At 43.5% G+C, this 18,420-nt stretch overlaps 1 protein-coding gene across 1 annotated transcript in view; it reads right to left on the bottom strand.

The window, feature by feature from the left end:
• DOCK7 (dedicator of cytokinesis 7) overlaps positions 1-18,420 on the bottom strand; it is a 100,453-nt gene that overhangs the window by 4,591 nt on the left and 77,442 nt on the right. Inside the window, 13 exon segments of the mRNA XM_009319857.1 lie at positions 1,227-1,352; positions 6,767-6,781; positions 7,808-7,939; positions 8,912-9,055; positions 9,623-9,815; positions 10,758-10,858; positions 11,122-11,280; positions 12,465-12,617; positions 13,324-13,458; positions 14,345-14,441; positions 16,336-16,353; positions 16,800-16,896; positions 18,066-18,201. Of these exon segments, the coding sequence (XP_009318132.1) occupies positions 1,227-1,352; positions 6,767-6,781; positions 7,808-7,939; positions 8,912-9,055; positions 9,623-9,815; positions 10,758-10,858; positions 11,122-11,280; positions 12,465-12,617; positions 13,324-13,458; positions 14,345-14,441; positions 16,336-16,353; positions 16,800-16,896; positions 18,066-18,201 (1,506 nt within the window).

Genomic DNA, 18,420 nt, shown 5'->3' on the forward strand with positions numbered 1-18,420 from the left:
CCAGGGGCAACAGGAAAAAACAAGCCTAACGCCCTGGAAGGCAGGAGAACTCGGGAGCCTTCCAACCGCACGCACACACGCTGTGTGGTTCTGAACAAGCCATTTGAGCTTGCTGTGTGTCTGTGAGCTCAACTGAAAACTGGGGTCAATACAGGATCTGCCTGGAAATCAGATGCTGCATCAGAGCGCAGCTTTGCTGGGCTGGGTGAATGGGTGAACTCAGTTTCATGCGCTTAAACCTCAAACAACGCTGCTGCTTTCAGCGCAATGTGACAGCAGCTGAATTGTTGTGAGCAACAACGTGACATCAGATCTATTCTAGCAAATAAAATAGGGCCAGGTCTGGCCTCTGGCCCTACGAACAAGTAGCATGGCACAGCCCAGAGCCATGCTGCTAAATGCTCTTCCTCTCCCACTGGGGATGGCCTCATCTGTCCACAGCACTTACTGGGAACAGTCTCTGATCCATGCTGTCCCCCAAACTGTGCTAAGACATTATCTAGACGCAGGTTAGTTGGCACGAAACCAGGCCAGACTAACCATTACATGGTACAGATGATCACTGGGTGGTACCTGGAGCTGCACCCAAGCCCCAGTTTGATTAATCAGAGTTGCCTTTGCTTGTTCACAGCTGAAACAAACTTCAGACCTGTGATGTCCCACTTCAGGGGCTCTGAAATTCAGCCACCTTAGAGGGTTCAATCTCTAGGAGTAGAGGAACATGACGCGAAGGCAACAAAATGACAGCAAAATGCAATACTTTCTGAAAGTCAGATCCTGAAAGGCGTCTCAGGCTTTTTTCAAGCCCAGGTCATCCCATTTACACCAGGTGGCAGAAGAGAAATGCAAACACAGTATGATATGCCACAAACTCTTGAATAATCATAGCAGGTCTGCAGCTTTCGCTGCAAGATCAGGGAAAACCTGTGGGACTCCTCTCCCTGCATTCTCCCCGCCTCCTGCAGAGGTGGCACCAGGAAGAGGACAAGAGACATCAGGCCCAGCTCTGGGTCACTGCACGGGGTTCTGCAAACTGTTTTGCCAAGTGACTGTTTCTCTGAGATCAGCCTTGCATCAGGATCCAAGAGGCACAGCTCTGGTTTTGCCCAACGATTTTCATTTCCGCCACTTCCTGTAATTTGGCAATGCAGGTCTTAAATAACTGATGCAAAATAGTTAAACTGCAACTCACAGACAGAATTTGAGGTTAGCCACAATCATCTCACCTCGAGCCTATGGGAAATTTCAGCTAACTTTGTTATCGCAGGTTCCTTGTAAACAAACTCTTGCTCATCAAGGTCTCCAAATTTAGTTCCATAAAAACCAACCCGGAAGTAGGTGCCAAACATCCTCTTTCCATCCTAGGTTTGGAGAAACAAAAGGTTATTTCAGTGTGGAGATATGCACACCCCCAAGCATGACTGCAGGCAGGCTCCTGAATTTATGCAAAATAAAAAAGAAATTAAAATACAAGGAAAAAATAGAAAGAAAGAAGGGAAAGAAAAACACACCTGGAACTCAGCATGAATGCATTTAGCAGCAAACACCGCAATGAAATTATAAACTAACATGAAATTATATGGATCAGTTATGACCATTAGCCCAACCCTGCAATGACTTTCCCCACCCCAGGAGGAGTCTGGGGGTGTTGGATGTCTCTGAGGAACAGTCAAAGGCAAGTCCCTTCGTTTGGGTAATTATTTCAGGCTCTCCAAATCCTATGCAGACACCCCTTAGCCTGGTCCGTAGCCTGCAGGCACAGGCACAGGAACTCCAGTTGCTGACAGCCTGCAACATGCAGGGAGGATATTGCACACAGACACCCCTGAAAATTACCCACACCAGCGCCCCCATAATCCACTGTCAAGTAATTGCAAGATTGGGCCGAAGTCAACGTCCAGTTCACTCACACACACACGCAAGTGCTTTTTAAATAGCATGTCAACTGGAAGGTGTTACGTTCTCTTCTAGTAACTAATGTCTAGTACAGAGGGCCAAAGTCACTCCTGGTGAAAGCAGATGCAATCCACTGTATCATGTACCTGCTTCCATTTGAGCCAGTAGTGAATTTGGCCCAGAAATGCAACAAAAGTAGAGAAACAAGAAAGATTTTTGCTGGAAAAGTAACAAAGAAAATCTGATTAAGAGAGAGAGAAGAAAAACGCTTTAAAAATAAATCACACCTTTGATTTTGTTAAAAAAACTCAGGCTGCATGCACAAACCAGAAATGCCTTTCAGCAAGAAACTCTAAAATGTTCACCTTTACTCTCGTGAGAAAGTGTGATGTAGTATATAATGCTCAATGTTTCTGAATCTGGGCTAGTGTTTGGTTTCAAACAGCACTTACAGATGTCCTGGCTGCCATGTATGACTTTTTTTAGTATTTTGCTATGGCAAAACTGATCTCTTGTGGTGATGGTGAACATGATCTATGGAAGGCAAAGAGGATAAATAAGCCAAACTAAAATAAAAAAAATCCTCAGGCAAACTCCAGAGACTGAAAAAAGCACTGTCACAGCAAGCCACTGCCTGCTCCTGGCCTGGAGGAAACTGGGGCGTCATGCCGGAGCTGCCCAGGCACGGCTCAGCTCTTCTTGCCCGAGGCACAGCCAGGAGGACACAGCATTGACTTTTTGGGGCGAGGGTTGCTGCCCGCCCCAAGCGCCTTCAGGAGGGTAAAGCTCACTGATGCCCAGCTCAGAAGAGAAAGTGAAGCCTGAAATTACCAGGGCCAGCAGCAGCTTTGCTTAATACATGCAGGCCACATCTTGGCTTTACTATGGGACATCGACAGATACAAATTCATCAGCTCTGCTCTGGCAAGAGTACAGACACATGCTCCAATTTAAGAAAATAAGGAGTCACACTGAGAGTTGCTCATATGCTTAATGTGGTGTGGGTGGCTCCTTGGACACTTGCTCCAGCCCATCCCTCCGAGCATCCCTCCTCCAGAGAGGAGCTTTTATTCAGCTCCACCTGCCAGCGTAGACTACAGGGTTTTGTCACACCACAGCCATCCCCTGAAGCACCTCCCAGGGTGTGACCCCCAGCTGCAAAGCTATTACTGTTTTATTGGAAGTACCATCTGGCAACATCTAGGAGCTATTTCCCTGGGCTCCCTGTCTCTCCAGTGCCCGTCCCTCTGGACCCATACAGGAATGAGCAGCCTACTGAACCCTTAATTTACTCATCACTACCTTTTCAAAGCCACAGTTTTGGACAATATTACCCATGCTAAAATCCCTCAACATCCAGCATTTCCAGCTTCCTGTGCTATTTTTTTTTCAATTCAATCTCGATGTTACAGGCACAAGACTGTGATTCCTGGGCTCCTTTCTCAAAGTACTTCCCAAGGTAGCACCATGTCTGCCCAAGGGGAACTGCCACATGAAACATCTCCCCAGACCTTACACAGGGCCTGGGCATGCTCCTCATGGAGGTTGGTGGGATTCTGCCCCAACCCACGGGCACAAGGCAGGCCCCAGCGATGGAGGACACACTGCTGCTCTTCTAGTTCATGTGCTTTTTTCCCACCTATGTGGTGAGTGACTTTCAGGGTATGAAGCATTTGCAGAACCTGCTCCCTACAAGGTATCATCTGCTGCGTGGACATCTGCCCAGACAGCTATTTGTGGCAGGCAGTGTACATTTATGTTGCTGTAAAAATAACAGTGAGTGAAGAAGAAAATGCTGTCTGTTGGTCAGCATCAGTTAATAAGGAGTTCTGGTGGCATTTACTAAATGCATAAAATAAGAGTAATGGGGCACTGATAAGTCCCAGGAGTGGTAGCAGCAGGGAAGCCCGGTGAGATTCAGTGCCCCCGTGTGAAGGCAGCTCTCAACTTATGTACTCCTTTCATTGTCATGAAGATCAGCTGCACTGGCTTTTCCTGATAAATCTAGTTGCTGAAACTCAGTTATGATAAGGATCCCAGGGAGAAAAGGCAGCAGTGAGGAGCACTGGTTAGTCCCTGATGCGACAGAAGCATCTCCCCACAAAGCCCTGGATCCATCAGCCACGAAACGCATGTGACATGTTGGGGGATCTGTACCCGGAAGCAAGGGGCTGGAAACACACTCCTCCAGGAGAGCAAACACCTACGGGCTATTCCTTACCTCACATAGACATTCAGTAGCTGCCAGCCCCCTGAGATTAGGAGAGCTCAATTTCTTGCCTGGCATGAAGAATAGAGGATGGCTCTGTACTAGGATCTTTTAATTGAAATTTAGCCAATACCAAAGTCTATCTAATCACAGTACTGAAAACAAAACACAAAACTTAAAAATACTCCATGGTCTTGTTTCTGAAAAGAGCTAAAAATGCAGATATGAGGGAGAAATTATTAAAAGCATTTTATCTCCTATTATTTTATGAAAAATAATAGGTCTTTGGGAGGAGAAGAGAATGAAGGTGAACACTGAATAGCCATTACAGAACTGGCAGAGCAGATAACAGCCACCATGATTTATGAAGGTTCATGATTTGTTATTATGCATGGTAAATACCTTTCAAAATTGCTGGAAATAAAGTTTTAGAGTTATCTCTTGCACGCACACAAAAAGCTTTGCCAACAAGATTTGAAAAATCAGATGCAAGAGTGACCGTCTGCTTTCTTCACCAAGATCAACACAGCAGCAGCTGCCTGAAGGCAGAGTCAGCTCGAAGTATGTAGGAATAAAAGTAACTCCTTCATACACACTGTGCAGAATGCAAAATCCAACCTTCTTTACCAAACTGAGCATTGTTATTTTCTTGCTCAATTTTAACCCAAGGTCCTTTGCAGTGTTGCCAACTATTACAAGTCTCCCAACATTGATTTTTTGAAAGTACTAGCTCCTGGAGTCCTGCTATTTGAGGGCAACCTCACCCTGCATACTTTCAAAAGCATTTTTGAATTCTCATGGCATAGCATGAAAAGATTTTTCCTAACAACTTTCCTAACTGGAAAGTAAACAAAAAGAATTAATTCAACATTTATTCAATGAACAAACACACAAGCAGAAAAACCCACCACTTGGTATGTTTAAGCAGGTCTCATAAATGCATTGGTGCCAGACTCAGGACACTTCAGTGCTTGTAGTTGGCAATACTACTTTCCTTGTGACATGAGGGGAGGTCCTGCTGTTGGCATAGCTCTTTGGTAAAATGAAACTGGGGTTTCCACAGTGTAAAACAAAAAACAAAAAGGGGGGGGAAAAGAGAAAGGAGGGAGGGGAAAAATTCCACAAGTAGGAACTTACCACAACAGACAATAGTAAGAGTGGGGAGGAGGGTCAGCAACCAGGGCGATAGAGGAGAAAACAGAAAGTATTTAATTAGGGAAATTCCAAAAAACAAACAAGCAGCAAATTGGCAGCAAATAAACTTTAAAATAAAAAAGGGTGAGCATCAATTAAAGTATTTAAAATAAGGAAAAAGGGCAAAACATGCAACAAATCTGAAAGCTACAAAGCACAAAGATCAGAAAAAGTGTGGCAATGAAGGAGCACAATGACAGACGAGAACAGAAACCATGGGTGTCTTTTACCATGCAGTAAACATGACTGAGTGATGTTAGAATCATAACCAATGACAGGATTTTCTTCAGGGGTCGATTTAGGGGCAGGCTAATCAAATTAGATGCTCACAGGCCTTCATGTTTGTTGGCTATGGAACACAGATCATTTACACTCCTACAACATGTACTCTGGATTGCTGTGCTGCCTCGTCTGCTGGGACTTTTCACAGGAACAAGCAAATGATTTACAGGGCCAGCCCTTAAGTGTCAGGGGTTACTTTTAAGCTACTGAATTTCATTTCTTGCTAGGCCGGAATTAAAACTGACGTTCAGACATCATCAGCCCAAATTATTTGCGTCACACAATGCAAAAGAACTTCATTCTTGGCCCCAGTTTGCAAAGTGTGGGCTTAAATGCTCTCCTGTGGTGGAACCATGGAGTGAGATGGCTCATACTGAGTTGCCTGATTCACAGAAAAGCAGAGATTAACTGGACAGCTGAAGACTAAGCAAATAATGTAACATCATATTCACAAAACATTTCAAATGTCTTCTGAGACTTCTCGATGCTCATGTACCCACTGTGGTGACTGGACTAGGGCCTGAGTTACCAAACTCACTGTGCTGTGTGTGACTGAGGATTAAGATGACTGCTTTGTCTATTTTTAATCCAAATGTGTGGTTCTCATGGTGTATGTTGTAGAAATGTGAGCAAACAGCCTCTACAAAAATGAAAGCAGCAAAATTGACTCCAGTTAACACAACTGGGCTATTTTACTGCCAGATAAACAGCTACATAACAAACTGATTGTTCTTAAATGAACAGAATAAAGCAGCCTATTCTCTGAGATATGGTCTGTATATGCAGTAAACCAGTTTTGTGTTTCAGTACCTCTGAGCATTATTGCTTAAATCGACCCCTGTGGGTGGGGTGAAAATATGGTATGAAGGGATGATATTCTGTGTCAATGCTGATGAAAAGAAATATAAACGAATTATAAAAACAAACTAGTGATGATACAGTGGCTCATTCACCAAAGAACCTCATTAGTGGAACACATCAGCATCCATGCACTACCTACAGCTTCTTATGAAGAATTTCCTACTACAACCACAATTGGTTTATTGGTATTTCTTTGGTTAATGAATTGTTTTAACAGCAGACAGCAACAGAAATACCCACAACTAGCACATGTGGGCAAGCGTTGGCGTGAGTCATCTGAAAAATCTATTAGTGTTCTTTACTAACTAAAATGGAGTTACCTACCTCCCAGCCAGTACTCTGTGTAATAAAAAGTAAAAAGCGCATGTCACAGAAACCAAAAAAAAGTTTCAAAGGCCAAAACATGACCATCAGTGTAAGGTATCATAAACTTGAAATGGTTTCAATGATTATAAGTCATCATGCATCCAAAACGGCCTTCTCTGGCCCAGAAGGACACTCAAATGATTATCCTCTGTCGGTTCATTTAACCTCAGGAATCTGGCAACACCAGACCACAGAGGAAACCACCAGACCCTCAGCTGGATCCTATGAAATCAATGCACTGATTGACATCTACAGAGGAGCTGATGTTAGCGTAAGGGTAACTACACCAACAGACAAACGATGTACCCACCACCCCACGACCAGAAAGCTGGTTGGGGTGCGGGGCTCGGAGTAGCTCTGGCATGTACTGGAGGAGCGTCTGCTGAGTGCTTGCCTGCCCTGACAGAAAGGCATGCACCCAACAGGCCTCTCCTAAAAGATAACATGTGCTTCTTGAGAGTTGCCAAGTGCTCTCGTGTCCTGCTCAGCTGAGGTCTCTTGAGCTTTGTGAGGGTTGATAACTTCTGATGTGTCTCATCAAATGCTCAGCACCTAAGCTGGTGGGTTTCACACCATCTAAGTTTAGAAAGGTTCCTTCAATTATTTACCCACCACATAAGTAGACAAATAAAACCCCAACATTTCTGAACGTTACCTACCAAGCTAAATGCAAGATACAGTGGTTTTTCCCAGCATGCAAAACACAGTTTAAAATAACATCTGAAAGGATAAACTGACAGACGATTGGAATTTTAAACTCTTGGATATTTCTGAAGTTACAGTGGAACTTGGTATGTGATGTTCTCTTATGTTTCTCATGTTAAATGTCCAGAGAGAAAAAATCCTGTTAGCAATCCTTGCATTTACTATGGATCACCATTTGACAATTCTCGTGTAATCTGATTAAAATGTTTTTTCCTTAACAGGTAGTTTTTATTTGCACTGAGCATTTGAAGTTTCTTCACAGTTCACTCTGCAGCTGAAAATTCAAATCATTACCTGGTGAACAATCTTGCTGAATGCTTCTTGGAGTTTACCATGAATAGTAGATAGCTTCTTGGCATCTCTATTAGCTTCATGAATAGGAATAAGGACTTTGTAAACCTCATTAACTGCTTCATACATGCCAGCCTACAAAAATAAGGTCCATCAGATTGCTCCATCAATTCAACAGCAAGAATGATACATACTACCAGCATTTAAATTATAAAACTGCAAAATGAAAAGGTGGCACTGTGATGTAATCAGCACCTTTTCCTAAAATATACCCATACATGAATGGAATAAAATCCCCAGTTACCTTTGGAATCAAGAGCCTACTGCATTACACATTGCTACTAACAAATGAGATTATTAACAGAATCAAAACTGGGATATTTTGGATGGATATACACACAAGAGCACAAAAAGCTAAATAGGATCCTAACCAAATCTATGGGAATGAAATATGGAAGCTTAAGGGCACAGTACAGCTCGTTCTATTTAGTGCATCTTCAACCTAAGTGACTTCTACATCCAACTTTTGGCACTCCATGAGATGGGCTTTGTGAAGTTTCCTTAGGATGTCTCTAATGGAGGGGATCCAGCCCATCGTGGGCAGAGACACTGCATCACATGGCTTAGCCAGCCCACAGCAGGGGTTCTAGGTCTTTGCTCTGGACTTAACTGCTGTTTGTTTGTACTTAAACCCACGGAATTATGTTTCTTACTGTGTTGTGGGAAATAATTCACTTGCTTTCCTTGGTTTCTGATGGATACACTACTACCAGCTCATTAACACTGCTCACATAAAGCTCTCAGCCCACTCTTTTTGAAGAGGAGGAAAAACATACAGCCTTTCTTTACTGTTGTGAACTCCCAGATGTGCAGTGTTGAAGTGAAAGATACTGAGAACTCACAAAGGCCTCTTGGTCCCAGATCCCATTCTTTGCACAGTTTACTCCAGAGGGCAAACAGAGCTGTCTTGAACAACTAAAACTCCCAGTGCTCCATGCAAATTAAGTGGTTACAATAGAGTTACACATAGAGAAAACATTTTCCTTCATATTGCCCAGCAGTATAAGATTGCTGAAGAAGATAGGTAAAGAAATTAAAGTCTTCTACCATGGAGAAAGATGCTGCAGCCTGTTCCAGCAATCCCACCAGACCAGCTTCTGTAAAATACTTTCCAGAACAGATACCTTCTTCATCTGGTGATACAACATCATCAGAAACTGCTGACTCTTCCAAAACATTAGAAGATATGTTCTAAGGAGATATAAAGTAGATAAAATATTTTTACTCAATTTAAACAACATTCAAAACTCTCAATACTTTGAAAGCCAGCTGATTTTCAATCAAATCCTAAAATTTTTAAAGAGGTAGCTTTCACATGCATTTTGTTTATTTTCCTTCTGAACCAGCATGGTACTTCAGCACATGCTAAACTAACTGGACTGGACCACCTACACATTCAAAGCTAAGTATGTGCTTGTTTGCCCGGCTCAGTATTGCCCTGCTTATCATTACTAGTCACAGGAACCACTTTCATCAATGGCACCCACTACAAAATGGTTAGATCAAAGAGGGTAAAAACCCATGACTTAAAACAGAGAAATAAAAAGAACTGGATTCACTCAGACTTTGGGGAACCAAGACAGTCTTCAAGCATAATAAAGATTTTCAGAAGTTGCTGTAATGCATTCTTCCCAAAACAAACAGAGTTAGTGCAGTATGAGTACGTAGGCACAGTAATACCTGGCACATGGAGATACTTGGTATCTCAGCAGCAGATGACAAAACCCAGAAAAAAACATTACAGAGGATAATTCCTACCTGAAATGTAACACACCCTACAGGGAGGTATTTTCGGTCTTCCAGCATGCTTAGATATTCAGCCACCAAGGCTGCAGAGTGGACCAGGCACTGCGCTGATTCGGCATGATTGCTCCTCTCAGAGTGCTTTCCAGCCATGTTCTGCAGCCACGTCAGGCGCAGGTCAGGGGAATTCTGATAGCCCTTTGCAATCCTAATTGAAAAGAAAACTTCTGTGATTAGTATTTAGTTACTTCTGCTTAAATAACAACCACCCTCAGTGCTAGGCTGTCTAGAAATACATGAGATAAGAAGCTATACAGATGGAAAGTTACCCTAAATTACTTTATAGATTTCTGAGCCAGTTAGTGGCGGGCAAGCAATTGCAGCTACTCCCTGATGACAGAATGCTTTTATGGGTGACTGCTGAAGCTCTTGACTGAAGCTTGTATTTCACTTGGAGACTGGTAGTAAGCCAAAGATGTGGGACAATCCGAGCAGACCTGCCTGGTTGCTTATGACAAAATCTCTGCCGCCTTCTAAGAAGCCTTCAGGACCATTTGTGCAGACAACACCACGCAATTTCGTAGCTGGGATCTTAACATGGCTCTGGAATAACTTTTGCATATGTGCCACCACCAAGAAGCCTTTTGTGTAAGCAGACCCTGGAAGATCCTTAAGTTTTCCCTGATGCAAGCAGGGACAGTTGTCTTTAGTCAGGTGGAGGATGAGATTGTCAGAGACTGCTGGGGAATGGAAACTACTTTTATCCAAGATAAGCTACATATATGCCAAACAACACCTATCAGCAGCACATTCAAACACAACAGACAGGTACATATTGGTCCATGAGCACTAAGACCTGGAACTGCTCCAAAAACAAGCTCTATAAGGGCTCAAATGTGCAACATCTGAGTCCAAAACAAAACAGCAAGTAGCTGTGTTGGTTTCAGGTGAAATGTGAATCATGGCAAGCAGTGTAAAACAGGTTTAAGTTTAAAGTAATTGCTAATAAAAAACAAGTAATCAAAGTTCACCGCAATACAATACCTCACGCTCTAAATACAGGAAGTGCAGTAGGTACAAAGCTTTGTTCAAACACCATGTGGAGTACTGACATCTACTGTCCCTACAGTGCAATGGTTATAAACTCTACCTGTACATCAGGTCAATCAGCATTTCTGGATCTTCCTGGTGCTCCTTCATTTTAACTGTATCAGAGAGGATCATATGGAGGTTGAATACTAGATCCTGGACCTGTAAAAAATATACTACTGTAATGAACTGGCAATGGGATTTGAGCTACATACTGCTATGTTTGGACCATGGTCACTCTGAACCTTTGTGTGTTTGCACCTTGGTGTCAGAATTAATCAAGAACCTGAGTTTTATGTACTTAGGTGATAAAAAAAAAAAAGTACCTCCTTCAGGGAATACATGCAAATTCCAGCTACAGACGGAGGTTTAAGAACAGCCTGTTAATGAACTACACATTACTTCTCTTGTGGTATTTCTTTTACCTGATCAGGAAATGTTGTCTCCCTAAGTTCCAGATCTTCTTCAGCATATGTCAAAATAGTCTTCAGGGAACGTCGCAAAAACTCCTCATTGAAGTTCTGGGATGTCCCCACCAGGGATGAGAGAGACATGGTCACCTGCATTTTCACTCTGGCAAAGTTCTGCAACAGAGAAATTGTTATTGTATTTCAACAACCTGGAGATACTGCAACAGTCTGCTGCAACATCAGTGCTCTGGTCATTGCACCCTCCTCCTGACAGACAACTGATACAAAAAAGAAAACACAAGTTTTGTGAAAAGGACTGTCACAGAGCAGTGGTTAAAATAAACCTCTGGTGCTGCTGACTTCATAATCTGATGACAGCATATTTAGTTCCAGGTGAAGGTTATCCTGCAAAAGTTTTAGTTTTCTCTCCTTCTCCCTGCTCTCCTCTCAAGCACCCTGAACAAGATGATGCTCAACTCCCTCTCATGAATACAGCCTTCATTCTAGACATTTGCTTCTGGTTTGGTCTAGCCTAAAGACTGGAGTCACTAATAACTCGCTGCTATCAATCCACTAACAGTCCCTGGGCCCAGAACCAGTGGGTCCCTCCAGTTCTGCTACTCACCGTGGAGGACTGTAACAAACACAGTGTAAACAAAGATGTCTGGGGGAGCACTTTGTGATACATAGCTACATGGGTGCCTGCAAAATATCAACTGGAAGAGTTAAGGCTGGGAATTTTCTCGACAATTTAAAGCACACATGGGTGCGTCAAGCTAAGATGTAATTAGACGTAAGACCTGAATGGAAACAAAATCCCAGCATTGCTAACTCACTTGCACTAACACAGTCCTTTCAGAAAGGAAATACATACTAGCTGTGCCACAGGAAGGGCTGTGTTTCTGTTTCTGCTCTCACCTAGAAGTGTATTAAGGCAAGGCAGAGGGGAGTTCCTCCAAACAGCCCCTCGAGTGCAAACTGCCCAATCTGAAGAGTATGCGAACCTTCCAAACTGACAGGTTTGGAAACTCTTGCAGTGGGTGTTCCAGGCAGGACTCTGCATCTCTCTATAAACTGACACGAGAGGCAGCTTGCCTGCAAAGAGATTCTGGGCATACAGCTCAGACTGGAGCCTGGACACTCCTGCTATGCACTGACCAGCAGTGTGAGGTACTGCAAGATCAGGAACTGGGAAAAGTCATGTAACTGCTGCATGCCTCTCTTCCCTTTGCACGTCATGCTTGTTTTGATGGTAAGCCCTCTGACAGCCTTTCTTTCACAGGAATACACAGAGCTCCATCCAGCAATCCCCACCAGTTTACATGTAATAACCTAGTGAAGTGCAGCAGGATACTCACATTCCCAATCTCAAAGTTTTGCCTCATCAGAAGGTAAAGAGAGGCACTTGCATGCGACCGTATTGTGCTGATACTGCTGCTACAGTGTCTCAGGAGCCTCAGGCACAGATCTGCACACTGCTCAGTCTCTTCTTCAAACAGCAGCTCAGGGAACTGGAAAAACAGCACGTGAGAAAATTAGTGGTTGGACAGACAGGAACAAGCACTCGGACAAAAAGGCCAGGACAATCCTCAGCAATGAGCATACACTGGCATTAGAGGAAGTCCAATCCCCTCTGTTTTGAAGGGAATGATGCTCATTTTAATCACTTCACTTTTACAGTAAGGCAAAAGCAGACTCACTGGCAGCACCGGAAGGCAACTCATTTTACTTACCCGCACAACTTGTTCCTACATCTACACCCTTAGACTGATGTACATCAGTTCCAAAAAACCAGGCTTAAAACTTCAAGCTATTCCCAGCACACCTACAGAAACTGGGAAATTGTTTAAATTATGGGCCCAGTAAAACAAATCCACTTTAAGTGAGATTCATATAGCTTAAATTCCACCTGTGCTTTGTGCTCCCTACTGTCTAGGTGCCTCTGGCTGCTTACCACTGGCTAGCACACCCCACAGCACACTCGGGCTGTGCGAACTCTACCTTTGCATGCAGCCATCAAACCCAAAATGGATAAATACAGGTACCAATCATAAAAACCAGTCAGGATTTATCAACCCTCAGACCACACTTCCTGAAAACCAATATTGCACAAAATAATAAATGCTTGGTGAGGTGATCCTAATGCAAAGGAAGAAAACAGCCCCATCCTCCATCAGTGCTGCTCAGGATATATTATAGCATCTGCAGAGAATTCACCTTTGAAACCAAAGCCCTCTGCGTGGCGAAGCAGTGTTGGAGATAAAGTGCACTTTGGTTGCAGGCCATGCTGTGCAGAAGCACTTTCAGCACCCCGCCGAGGATACTCTCTTTGGACTCCGTCACAGAAACAGTCTGCAGTCAAAAGTAAACCAAGAGTTGCATGAGCAAAAATGAACCTCCCATGTGTGTAGGGGGGGAGAATAACTCTGCTGAAAAGCCCTTTGGCATGGAGAAATTATCCACTTAGTTGGGCCTGCATAACAGCCACATTTCTGAATCAACCCCCAGGTAATGAAAACCTGACCCATGTGCTAACGCCAGTGGAATGATGGTGCTTTCCACCTGATGAGGCTCTGACCTTTTGGGACCTTGTTCTACTAGAGGGAAAAAGTCTGTAGCTGGCCTCTAGGAGGATTATTCAGGTGCAAGGTGCAACCCTTGGGATTCCTGGGTCTCCCTGCAGCTCAGAGGCGGATCCGGTAAGCCTGCTACTGCCTGCTTCCAGCCCATGCCCAGGTTTCATTTGTACAGAAAGCAGGGGACAAAACTGTCATGTGTCCATGCTCACTTGCAGAGACTGAGGAAATAGCTGGGCTATGCACACAGACCAAGGAGTCTGGAAGCTTTCCTGCACTGTGCAAATTAAGCATGGATACAGGAGGCTGACCTGGAACCCAATGTCTCGAGGCAGATTTGGGAAGGAACTAGAGGAATCAGAATAGGGCAGAATTTGGCAATTTTTGCAGTTCATTATTGAGTTTTATGAACAACTGCTTCTTATTCTACAATAGTGAACAACTTTCAAAAAGACTGAAGGAAGGTATTGACATTTTAAACCAGATTGTTATGGGCTGAGGATTAGGAGAGGCGTTACCAGCCTTCCCACTGCAGCAGAGGAGTTGAACAGTTCTGATAGCGTTCAGGCAGTTAAGAGCAGCAGGAAGATTTTGTTTAACAAACTGCTGCCTGGCCAGGTGATCGTAATGATATTACATCTCTATTTTCTTATCATCCTTACCTGTACAACTATCTCTAGTGTATCCAAAATAATGAGATTTGCTTCCGTTGCAAGATTTCCATCGATAAGTGCCTCATGTTCTATCTCTGCCCTTGATCTAATCAGAGAAAAGAAAGCAGTAAAATTACTTTCTGTTTAAGAAGTAGACCTACATATTTTCCAGTCAAAAATATTTTCACATTAGCAGAAAACCCCTGGTCACAATGCGTATATTTATTACTAGACAACACTACAAGAATATTTCAATGCATCCATTAAGAGGACAGGAAGAAAGACTTGTTTTTTTTACATATACAAACTTACACAAGATTTACGTTCATCATGCTCAGGAGAGATTACACTACTTTCTGACACTTCGTTACTCTCCCAGGAAAACAACAACAGTTTAGAATCAAAGTCCAACTCAAAACTGGTTTAGTAGCATCATTAGGCATGCAACAGCACAACCAGGAACAGCACATACGGTTTTATGTTATAGGCTATGGACACAAGGTGGTGCTACACAAGCTAGTGTATCTGCACTGTTGATCGTGGCAGCTAGACTGGTTGTAGCGCAGACTGCATACTGTGAGGGTGCAATCTTTGTTCATTTAAGCTACATTATATTACAGTTATTGAAGAATATCTTCCTTTCCAAGAAAAACTACACAATTTTGCTGTTATATGGCAGGCACTCACTTTCCCGGAAAGGTTTACGAAGTTCATACACCCACTCACACCGGTGGCCCCTGGAATTCAGCAGCAACCACCTAATTTCAGTGGCACAAGCTGCATTTGGCAAAGATCCAGTAGTATATTTAAAGAGCCCAACTATGGCCTGCCCTACCACAGGTGCCATCTCCAACAGACTCATGCCAGGCCAAATCACAGCGGGAGTGTCACTCATGGGAACTGACAAAATCCAACACACCAGAGGGGACGGCAGCTGACTCAGCTCTGGGACCTGTATTGCAGCAACCCTCCCCTGCCACACTCTGCTTCCTCTGGGACCTGGGTCATACACTCATTATCTACTCTTCAGGCTCCAGAATACGAAGGCTTGGGGCCTGGTGCTATATAAAATAATACCATCTGCATAAAATAATACCACCTGCAATTAGCTGTGCACAATTCTTGGTGTGAAAAGTCTTGCTTGTTAGGTTTCAAAGGGCCAGACTACCTACGCATGCAGAACACACTTGTAGTGCCATAGGAGTGGAGTGCGATGGACCCAGGTCACAGCGAGCAAGTATGGGTTAAAAAGCACATTTGTAGAGTTATCTAAGCAGATTTTTTGTGGGATGAGATACCATCATTTGACCATCAAGGTATTCCACAGCTGTTTAACATGTAAGTGAGATCCTCCTGGGAAGAGGAGAGGGCTCAGAGCCAGTCTGGTGTAACTTTGTCCACACCTCTGGAATTGTGCCAAGGTGAAATTTATAGCTACATCACTTTATTAGCAGGCTGAAACACAATGGTTATTTGGCTTTCCCAATGCCTCAACAGGACTGGAGTCTTGGACAAAAAGCCACTACTTGACATAACAAGAGATGACACTCTTGTGTTGGACAAAGCAATTAGAAGCTGTGAAGATGTATTTTCAACTCCAGGAAGCGTCAATATCTTCAAGGGTAAAACTTGGCCTGCCCTCCATCCGGGCTCTGAGAACCCCATTCCCCAGTTTCTTCAGAGCTTCACTTGGACTATTACTTTCCTAAGATTAGGAACAATTCTTTTCCTGGGAGGATGGAGACTGCAGGTTGCGATTTGAGGAAACAGAAAACGTGCACAGTGAACCTCAAACACAACTCTTTAGCCCTCCAGATTAAACCACACCAAGAGAGGGAATTTTAAAGGAATGGGTGTAATAAGCAAAAAGAGCTCATTCCAATCAGTTGCACACACACACTGAAAACTTCTGCCAAGCATCACAAACAATGCTATGATGATTGAGTCTGCAGATGTACAAAATGGCAATTTAGAAGAACTGCACACCAATGCTACAGTACCTGGCTGGTTTGTGGCTTCTAAAAGCACAGCACATGTGGAAAAACAATCAAAGTGATGGATTAGGACAGGAAAGGAAAGCGAGCTTTGACAACTCCAGAATGCTCTTATGGAATAAAGGAAATATGACATGAGATATATATGCTATCTGTGAATACTGTTAATGGATCTTCTCTCTAAATTACAGCTTACTACAGGGTTCTAAGAAGGTAATGGATTGTATCAGTCACTTTAAATTTCATTTTAAAAATCTAGGAAAGCAAGGGACAGTGGAAAAGCAAAGAGTTAGATAGGGCAGTGTCGGACTAAAAGCTACTTGCACACTGCCGGCCCTGTTCCAGCTGAAGGCCCAAACCTGCTCACAGGAGACCTAACTGGACTGCTGCCATTGACCTACGGGGAGAGAGACCCTGTGTTCTCACAGGCACTGTCACATTGTTAATGTAGAAGGATAAGGCAGAGTTACTTGTCAAGCTTTTCTGTGTTTTGACGCCAGTGAGTCATATCCTTTCTCCATCTCAAATTCTCTTGACTTCCAAATGCGCTCCCAGAAGGACTTCTCTCTGCAGGATAATATTAAAACAACAGCAGTCATCTAATGCTGATTTTTTTGCACGGGTAGCAACTCTAGATTTGTTCACAAGTGACAGATGACAGCAAACTATGACTTCTTAGAGCCCAAGGCTGTGGCACTCGCCCAAGATGTTTACATGGCCCCTAATTCTGTCACTGCTGAGTGGCATGAGAGGCAACTTCACTTGCAGCGGTTTTGTATGCAAGAGAGCAATGAGCAACGCAGACCCCTTTGTGTGCTGCCACACGCCAGCTCACTGTAGAGCTAACAGAGAGAGGCAGCTGAGATAGATACTCAAATCAGGGAGGTAGCTATCAGGGCTGCTAAGAGAAGCACCTTCCTTGGACTGCATAAGGAGCCTGGGTGTGGCAATCCTCAGCAGTCTGATATTGCTGTCCTCAACCGGCACACAGTAACGTTCTCAGGATGGTGCCAAGACCCCCTTTCCCACCTCACAGTCTTTTATGTCTTTATTCTCACTGCTGGGAGGGCAGGGGAATTTCAAGTAATAAAGGCAATCAGGCCAGATTAAGAAAAAAAAATACAAAGGTCCCCATCTCTCTGAAATAATTAATTAATTATGCCTCTAAAATATTTATTCAACTTAGCCCACAATAACTGGCTCACATGTACCAGGATGCCTGTGGCAGAGTAGGAGACAAAACTACAGTTATGATTCTTGTTCTAACCCCTGGGCCATCCTTCCTCCCAAACAACATAAACAGCAAAAATCATCAGAAGATGCTTGTTACCCAAACTACTGGCTATTTCAAGCCTCATTACGTTAGAGAAATATCCAGGCATTTTCAGAGGTATCAACGCAAGATCAGGCAGTTTGTTTTCCACTCTGATCCTTTGCACAGGACATACTAGAAGGTGGCTCTGAAAGATGCTACACTGGAAGAAGTTCAGGCAAGAACATCCCATAAGTGAGACATGATCACATGTACACAAAAGCAATCAAGTAACAGATAAACTGCCTGTAGATGGAACTTAGGAAAAGTGTAGAGATTTTGCAGACCCAGTGAAGCACGCTGCAAACCGCAAACAGCTTTTTCTAGGGGACTCTTTGTATGAAGATCTCGATGGGTAGTATCCTACACCACAGAGTAGCAGTTTTTGGAAAAAGGGGACAGCACAGAAGATATCTTTACTTACCTAGCTGTCCTCTGCTTCTTCGGACCATTTCCTGCCTTGCCCCTATGCTTCCCAAAATAGCTTCTTCAAGTTTGGCTCTCATATCTTTCGACTTCTTGAATGTCAGACTGTTCATTCTTTCAAATACTTTCTTGCCCTGCAAGTTTCAAATGAGACCATGAGGGAAGATTCTTGCAATCTGGGGTATTTTCTAAGCATTAACAACTCAAAATATCTTTCCTGTCTAAAGACATACAGCAAGAAAGGAATAGAAGTTTAGTTGCTAGCTAGACAATCTATCCAGACTCCAGCACCGCTACAGAAAACTCTATTCTTGTTGATAGTAAGCAAAATGGCCAAGAGCTATCCCCTTTCC

Source organism: Pygoscelis adeliae, unplaced genomic scaffold, assembly GCF_000699105.1.
Source record: "Pygoscelis adeliae isolate BGI_AS28 unplaced genomic scaffold, ASM69910v1 Scaffold181, whole genome shotgun sequence".
Lineage (NCBI taxonomy): Eukaryota > Metazoa > Chordata > Aves > Sphenisciformes > Spheniscidae > Pygoscelis > Pygoscelis adeliae.